Raw genomic sequence first — 8,694 nt, 5'->3', positions numbered from 1 at the left:
TCCTGGGCTACAATTTTCTAACTGGATGAGGCAGCTAAAGCTGTCAGGGATGGTTGGTGAATTCTCTGCTGGCCCTATGGCCTTTCCTCCCCTCCATATCAGACCAAAGGAGGGGAGCAGGCTGTACTTACTCTCTGTGTCCTGGATTTGCTGCTGGGGCTGTTTCTCTCGCTTTCTCTTCTTCTTTTTCCCCTGGAAAAGACAATCCCACGTGCAGCTTTTGTTGCTGACTCTTAGTAAATCCCTCCACCCGGATCCACGAGAACTCGCAGGGCTCAGGATAAGGACAGGGCACCAAGTGGAACAGCCCCCAGGGTCTGAGCACTGACCAAGCAGTGCGAGAAGCAGAAGGAGGAGGTGACAATTCACGCAGTTATACCCCCTACTCCATCCACTCATGTCTCACCCACCTGGTGTGTTCTTTAGACTGAGCTCCCTGGGGTGGGACCTATCACATGTTATGTGACTAGTGCAGTAGGACTCACCCGAGCTGGCACTACTACAGCAGCAGTGTTAATAGACATTGGGAAACAAGTCTCTTCTCTGGAGAAGGGGGCATGAGGTCATACTGCACTTCTGCATTAACCTGGGACTTATCATTGGGGGCCCTTGAACTCCGAGCCAGGGTCAACCTCAGAAGAGTAGCGTGGTGAGGCTGCTAAATCAGACAGGGACAGGTCAGGAGACCTTGCCTTTGATATGTGCTGTTTATTCTGTGTGTACTCTGCCCCACAGTACAGCACCAGCCCGGCCCAGTTCCGTAGCGTGCACTGCCACGAGTCCCCTTCTGGGTCCTGCTGACCGAAGGCACGCAGTTGGGGCAGGGAGAGGGAGGACCATCAAAGCAGGTTCACGGTCAGGATGCAATGGACGGCCCCTGGGGGCCAGTTTTGCCCATTCTAAGGAAAGAATGGGGGCTGCTCTTCTATTGCTAAGTCTGGCATCAGCATTCACAAGCCCTCAGTTAAAGGCAGGTCACAGGCTCCCAACTGTGGACATTAGCAGACCCATTAGGTGCCATCTCGCACATCTGCCAGGGGCCAGTCCAAGCATGTCACTTGCAGCAAGTTTCCTGGCCTAGTGCTGCACAGTCCTTAACGTCACACTTCCCCACCCCAGAAGGGTCTCCCCGATCTGGCACCTGGGGCCAGCTCTCAGACAATCGAACCTGCCACTTCCTAGCTCTGGAGAAGCAGAGACGGGAAAGCTGATGCCTCGCACACAGTTGCACATGTAAGGAAGTCTGATTTCATTTCAACCTCTCTGCAAGAGACAGCAGCACCTCCCCAAAAACCCCACTGGAGTGTGTCATCAATGTGCAGCTCTTCTAATGGTAGGGCCCTGCTCTGGGCAGTTTGTTCCACCCCTTCATTAAGGCATTTCCCATTTTCTCCTTAGTAGTCCCCTCTTTAGTCCTAGATGGTTATTGCCCTTTTCCCCCCCAGCCCGGATTCCTATTAGCACGCTGTAGGTCTGAACAGCTCTCACAGGCCCTCTGTATGTCTAGCACCTGGAAAGAAACACCTTGGTTTCCAGGAGCCTACTTCTCCCACAACCCAGCCCTACGTCGGGTGTACTGCCCATAAACTTCGACATCTTTTAGCAAGGCATTGCGAACCAAGGGCAGCTGCCTCCAGATGGGGTTATGCAACATCCAAGCGTGGCTCCCCCAAGACATCCAATGACCATCCTGAGACTGGCTAGGGGAGTGGCAGTGTCTCTCATTGCACTGGCCCCAAGTTTCCCATCTCTATTTGGAGACCCTTCAGGCCAGATCTTGATTACAGATTCATACATAGACTGACAATGGTGGGAGGGATCATTACAACCATCTAGTCTGCCCACCTACACAGCACAGTCCACAGACTGTCACCCAGCGAGACCTGCAGTGGAGGGGATAGGTCATTGTGTTGATCTCCCTTCCCTCCAGCAGCTACGTGAGGTTGTAACTTACATAGTTATCCCGCGCAGACCAAGTGGGATAGAGCTGTGAATGAAGCTGTCGCTCCTTCCGGGCTAGCTCGTAGTACTTGGCTTGTTCCTCACGTGACAGCGAATGCCACTAGGTAGGAGAAAAGGAGAGCCAGAGCTGAGACTTGCGGGAAGTTACTCCCCGCCCTCCGACAAAGGGCTGAACTCACCAGTCTGGGTCCCTTGCCCAAAGGTGAGGAAGTGGTCGTTCTCCTCACCAGCTCCTCAGAATTGTGGCAGCAAGACAGTGAAGCTGCTGGGGCACCGTGCTGCACCTCTCAAGAGCAACAGCCCAGAACTGGGGCTCAGTGTGTAACTCAGAGCAGCCTCAGGGGTGCTCTAATTGATGGCAGCCACCCACAGCCCAGAATAGCTGGAGCACAAGGTGCACTGGCCACGTCCTAGCAGGGCTGCCACCAAGCTGACAGTGCAGCCTACAATGAGCTCTGTGGGATTCACAGGCAATAGGTGCCCAGGTGCTCAGGCTCCTTGTTTCAATGCTGCTCCCAACCAGGAGCCCCAATCCCTCCAGTTGGTGAGCTGAGAAAACATGCTACACTCTGTCTCTATGGCTGGGATCACTCTAAGCAGGACATGGTGCCAGATTTTCCACTGTGTTTAGGTGACAGGGGACATCTGCTCCCCATTTCCCAGGCTGGCCTGGCTGCAGTTAGTTGAGTGGCTATAGCAGGGCTCTACATGGGAGATGCTCAGACACTACAGGGAGGGATGCCAGTAAGATAACCTGGCTAGGTGGAAAATTGCAGAGAGCTAACAGTGACCCCCTATGGTGGGCCCCACTTACCCCCTTCACATGTTGCTTTTCCTTCTACACTCCTAGCCCCTCAGACTCAGAGGGGATATGCAAGCGCATATATGAAACACCTTAGGGGAAGCAGACGGGAGCCTGAGTCGAAGGGGGTCGTCTAATGAGCCCAAGACCCTGTCTACATTCAAGAGATCTGCAGCAGTGTAGTTCTGCTGCAGCTCCTAGTGCAGACACGCAGCACAGTTCTAAAGCAGGCCCTCCTCCCACCCCACCCGTCCAGGCAGAGGGAGCCAGCCTACTTGACCCAGGTGCCATGTGCCGACACTAGGGGTTTGTACTGGCATAATGACTTGGATGTGTTTGTCCCCAGCACCGATTTCTGCAGTGCAGACAGGGTCTGGACTCATCTCTGAATTGGGCCCATGGAGTCTAGGGAATGGGGGAGAAAGGACAGAGGAGAAGGCGCCTTTACCCTTCGTCCCAGGATCTGGTTGATGGCCGCGCTCTCCTTCAGCGTACACTCCGCCACTACCTTGGCCCGCATCTCCTTCATGTACAACATGAACGCGTTAAGCGGCTTCTTTATGTGGGGCTTTTTCTCCTCTTCCTTCTTCACACTGCCGGGGGATTTCCTGGAACCATCACATGGGCCAGTAAACACCTGCAGCACCCACTGTTGCCACGCTGCAGAAGAGCTTCCCCTTGCTACACAGCATGCAGTGGTGTCTCTTTGTAATGGCCGCCAGACACCTAGAGCTCTGGGGGACACATCTTCTTATTGGAGAAGGTGAATGCAGACCCCTTCCGCCCACCAATGCCTGTCCAGACGATGTCACCTTCTGGTTTTATTCTTCCAGGTGGGTTTTACAGCATGTCTTTCACACCACAGGTAAGATGGAGAGGAGAGAGTGGGGCTGCTTATTGGGAGTGGAAACACAAGGCACATCCCAGGAGATGGCTAGGATTGCAAGGCTGGCAGAGCGCAGTAAGGGGAGAAGCTGTATAACATCCCACTGGGCTGTAAGATAGGGAGTGGGAAGGAAAGGCAAATCTAAGAAGAAAGGAAAATGGTGGCAAGGGCAGCGATGGAAAGTCAAAGAAGCAGAAATCCAACAGACAAGGAGTAAGAGGCAAGCAGCTACAGCGTGATCAATGTACCTGTCAGTAATCCACTAGGAAGGGTGGGAGCCTAAGGTGATAACCAGCCACTTAGATAGCAGTAAGCAGGGGAACAACAAGGCTGCAAATCAGCTGCTTAGTCAGTCATGGGTTAACTAATGGGACATCACAAAGAAGAGGGCCAGAGAGTTGGCATAAACTCAGCCCATAACCAGGCGTGAGCACAGCCAGGCAGTTACTGAAGAACTCTTCCTTGGCACTTGCAATGAATTCACATGGAACATCTGCTTCCCGGAAAGTCTAGTGAACAAGTCTTTCTTGTTCCCGTCACCACAGAGCTTGCCTTGCCCAGCTATTGTGTTAAACCAGATGTATAGATTACAAGGGAAGAAGGACCCTCTGTGACCATCTAGTCTGACCTCCTGCATAGCACAGGCCATAGGACTGCCCTGAATTAATTCCTGTTTGAACTAGAGCAGAGCTTTTAGAAAAACCTCCAAATTCGTTAACAGGTGAGTTCTAGCATAACCCCTAAGTCCTTCTCGCAATCGTCGTTTTCCAGGATACAATGCCCCAGCCCATACGTGTGGCCTGCATTCTTTGTTCCTAGAATTGTGACCTTGCTATTTTGAAACACATGTTGCTTGGCTGCATCCAGCCCACCAAGAGATCTAGGCCACTCAAGACACCCAGGACAGATCCCAGTCCTATTTGTCACCTGCCCCATCCAGCTGGTGCTGTGCTGCTCAGTTACTTACGAATTCCCTCCGGGGCTCATGCTGGCCTGCGTGGGCTCCTGTTTGACAATGGGCGAGACGATGGTGGGGTGTGGGATTCCCGAAGGGTGGAGGCCATGCGCGGCAGGCGAGACCATGTGGGGGGAAAACCGACTGGACATCAGACTGAAGCATGGGAAATAGAAAAGCGGGATGGAGATGTTACAAATAAAGGCAACAGCCCCAGCCACACAGTGCAAATCTCTCCCTGTACCCAGCTCCTCATACCCCACCCACAGGCACATGCCCTCCCCCGGGGACTCCTCAATGTCCTACCCCTTGGCCACACCCTTCCTGTGGCAGGACGCAGATAACCCAGTGTCGACAGATGCGGGACTCCTGGGTGAGAAATGAGTCCAAATAAGACACAGTTAATGCTGGTAGTGTGTGAGACAAGCTGGTGAGGATTAAATCAGCCTCCCTCAATTTAGGGGTCCTGGGTCCCTGCCGGATTCTGAGAGCTTCTAGCTACCCCTGGTAGGATGAAGGTGGTTTTTGGATGCAGAACCTTGCCATGCGTACCCAGCCCAAGCCTGGATTATTGTAATGAGCTCTTCATGGGAACGTGCCATCGCTTCAATGCAGAGCACAGGCTCTCCCTCTGCTAACACACACTCCCTGGGAGCTACCAGTTGGGATTTTCATTTTTAAACCCCTAAATGGTTTCGGATCTGCTTACTGAAGATTTGCCTCTCCTCACAAACCATCCTGCCACAGCTGCTATCAGGAGCAGAGCTTGAAGGGATCCAAACCATGTGACTACAGAGCGCATGGTGGAGCCCAGGAAAGCATCAAAAAAGACATATTGGAATTGGAAAAGGTTCAGAAAAGGGCAACAAAAATGATTAGGGACATGGAAGAACTTCTGTATGAGGACAGATTAATAAGACTGGGACTTTTCAGCTTGGAAAAGAGGGCTAAGGGGAGATGTGATTGAAGTCTATAAAATCATGACTGGTATAGAGAAAATAGATAAGGAAGTGTTGTTTACTACTTCTCATAACACAAGAACTAGAGGTCACCAAATGAAATCAATAGGCAGCAGGTTTAAAACAAATAAAAGGAAGTATTTCTTCACACAACACACAGTCAACCTGTGGAACTCCTTGCCGGAGGATATTGTGAAGGCCAAGACCATAATTGGGTTCAAAAAAGAACTAAGTAAGTTCATGGAGGATAGATCCATCAATGGCTATTAGGGATGGTGTCCCTAGCCTCTGTTTGCCAGAAGCTGGGAATGAGTGACGGGATGGATCACTTGATGACTCCCTGTTCTCTTCATTCCCTTTGGGGCACCTGCCATTGGCCACTGTCGGCAGACAGGACACTGAGCTAGATGGACCTTTGGTCTGACCCAATATGGCCATTCTTATGTTTTCCCAATTTGACCCTGCCCAAGCTGGACTATCATATGTGGAGTAAGAGCCCCTCTGCCAGTGTTTTGCCCTGGGCTACAGCCTTGAAGGTCTGCCAGCTTGCTTGTATAATAGTGGGGCGCAGTTTGTCCCACAGTGGGCAGTTCGAGTCACCCAGATTCCACTGTCCAGGATGATGTACTATTGTTCTGTTCTGTATAGGTTCTGGTACTGCCCTCATCCCCACAGTAACTGCACACCTCTCCGTCACATGAAGGTGTTGTGAAAAAGGCAAATATTGTCGTTGGATATATTAGCAGGAGTATGATATATAAGACATAGGATGTCATCCTTCTGCTCTACTTGGCATTTGTAAGGCTCATCTGGAGTACTAGGCCCTGTTTTTGGCACTGCACTTTAAGAACAACATACACAAATTGGAGAGAGGCCAGAGGAGAACAACAAAAATTTTTAAGTGGTTTAGAAAACCCGATCGATGAGGGAAGCTTGAAAGAATTGGGCATGTTTAGCCTAGAGAAGACAAGGTGGAGGGGGGACATGATAACTGTCTTCAAATACATAATAAGGTGTCAAAGAGGGTGGTGATCAATTGTTCACCGAGGCAGGACAAGAAGTAATCGCCTTCATTAGCAGCAAGGGAGATTTACGTTTGATATTAGGAAAAGGTTTCTAAGTACAAGGGGAGTTAGGCTCTGAAACAAGTTACCAAGGGAGGCTGTAGAATCCCCGTCACTGGAAGTTTTTGCAAACAGGTTGGCCAAACACCTGTCAATGATGGGGGTAGGTTTACTTGGTCCATCTCAGCGTGGGAGGAACTCTCAAGGTCCCTTCCAGTCCTATAATTCTATGATTAATCAACACGACTAACGTCTGTCACATGAGGCTTGTGCATCCATGATCCAGCTTCTATGACAGCAAATAAAGTACTTCCTGCTCCAGGCCTGGTTGGAAATGCTAACACTCATCAGGCCTCCTAGCAATTGCTTGGAGTGACACAAGTAGTGCCCAAAGGCCCCCTGCCTTTGTCTTGCAATTGCAAGTACACTGAATAACTCGTTAAATGGACAGGGACTGGACAGAGGACCATAGGGCTGTCCAGCTTCTCAAACAAGGTAACAAACAAGCACCTGAAACTCTGACCAGGCACACTGAGTCTGTCTGTCACCATCCCCTACTCTGGTTCCAGCTCCATCGCGGAGATGTGGACAGAATCCAATGAATTCTCATCCTGCGTTACAAGCTGCTGCTGATTTACTTATGACCACAAGTTGGAGAGAATCAGAGAGGAAGGTGGACAGGGAAATCAGCCTCTCTTTGTGGATGTGGAGCAGCCACTCACCTGATCCCAAAACATGTTGAGATGCTACAGATGGCCAGTATGGCCACATGAGCACAAAATCTTGTCTAGCCCAAATCTCGAGCTCACAGCTTGAACAGAGGACGAAGAAAGAACCAATCTCTTAGATGCTGAGTAAAAGGACTAAGAACCAGATGATCCCACTGGGGGATGTAGGCCTCTCCATATTTAAACTCTTGCGGATGGATTTTCCAAAAGGCCTAAGTGACACTGACAATCTCACTGGAAAGATAGCAGACTGTTCAGAACACAGCATCACATCCAAGACGGATGATGGTGCTCAACTAGTAATTACGAGACCAAACACAGCGCAAGCTGGGAGCCAGAGCAGAGACGGGTAGGGGAGCAATTAATTTGTGTCGAAGTTCTGACACAAAGTAAGGTAAGGGCAGTGAGCCAACAGTGCCATAAGTGTCTAGTATAAAGTAAGGCAATCATCTTCCACTGTGTAACATGGATCCAGCAATTTCTTAGCCTTGTGGTGGTGCTTCAGAGAAGGTCTGCAATGCACAGAACGCAGGCTGGGCAGTCCTCCTCTCTTGGTGCTCTGGGATGGGGAGTGAAGGCCTCGTTCTTAAGGAGAACCCGAAGGCATCTTTCCCATTTCCCCCAAATCCCAGGTTGGCAAAAAGGGAAGGTGGTGCTCCCCTCAAAGAATGGCCCTCAGCTAGTCACGCAGGTATAAATTGTACTGGTCTTGTGTGCAGATAGGCACATCTCAACCCCAACTAGTTTTAGGCTTCAGCCACAATGGCTCGAACACAACAAGGCTGGAAAACATGTATTCACTTTTCTTTTTTTCAATGACACAAGAAACCCCCCACTGAAGCTGCTAAGAAGAAATACTGAAAAGTTTCATCATGAGAACCTCCAACATGACACCCATTGACAGGCGGAGGATAGAGGGGCCGCTTGCCCCAGAGCAGAGATGCAATCCCTCCCACAGGTAACAGATTTCAGTGGTTCTGAGTGGCACATGGGAGCACGCCTGGCCTCTGAGAGTGGAGACAAATTCACAGGTCCCATCTCTGGGGCCTGCAGGAGCCACTGGACAGGGGCCTTCCCCATTCAGCTTGTGGACCACAGGGATTCAAGCTGTTAGCTGTTAAGCAGAACTTCGCCTGTTTTCCCCGGCTCTTTGTTCTTCTGCGTTTGTGTCACAGACCTTCCTATTTGCTCAGCACAAATGTTCTTCCAGGAAGACCTCTATTACCACAACCCCTGCCTCTACAGGAAAGGGGGTTTTGTCTGCTTGGCATTGGGGGTCTTGTTAAGCTTTTGCACTCTCTAATTCTAATCCCGACTGAAACCTACCCCTGCCAACAT

The 8,694-nt window shown here is 50.7% G+C and overlaps 1 protein-coding gene across 1 annotated transcript in view; it reads right to left on the bottom strand.

Moving 5' to 3' along the window:
- The window catches only part of TCF7L1 (transcription factor 7 like 1), a 120,580-nt gene that overhangs the window by 2,491 nt on the left and 109,395 nt on the right, over positions 1-8,694 (bottom strand). Inside the window, 4 exon segments of the mRNA XM_030551883.1 lie at positions 132-192; positions 1,955-2,062; positions 3,213-3,372; positions 4,618-4,761. Of these exon segments, the coding sequence (XP_030407743.1) occupies positions 132-192; positions 1,955-2,062; positions 3,213-3,372; positions 4,618-4,761 (473 nt within the window).

The sequence above is a fragment of the Gopherus evgoodei genome, chromosome 2, assembly GCF_007399415.2.
Source record: "Gopherus evgoodei ecotype Sinaloan lineage chromosome 2, rGopEvg1_v1.p, whole genome shotgun sequence".
Lineage (NCBI taxonomy): Eukaryota > Metazoa > Chordata > Testudines > Testudinidae > Gopherus > Gopherus evgoodei.
This window is presented reverse-complemented; position numbering and strand designations above follow the sequence as displayed.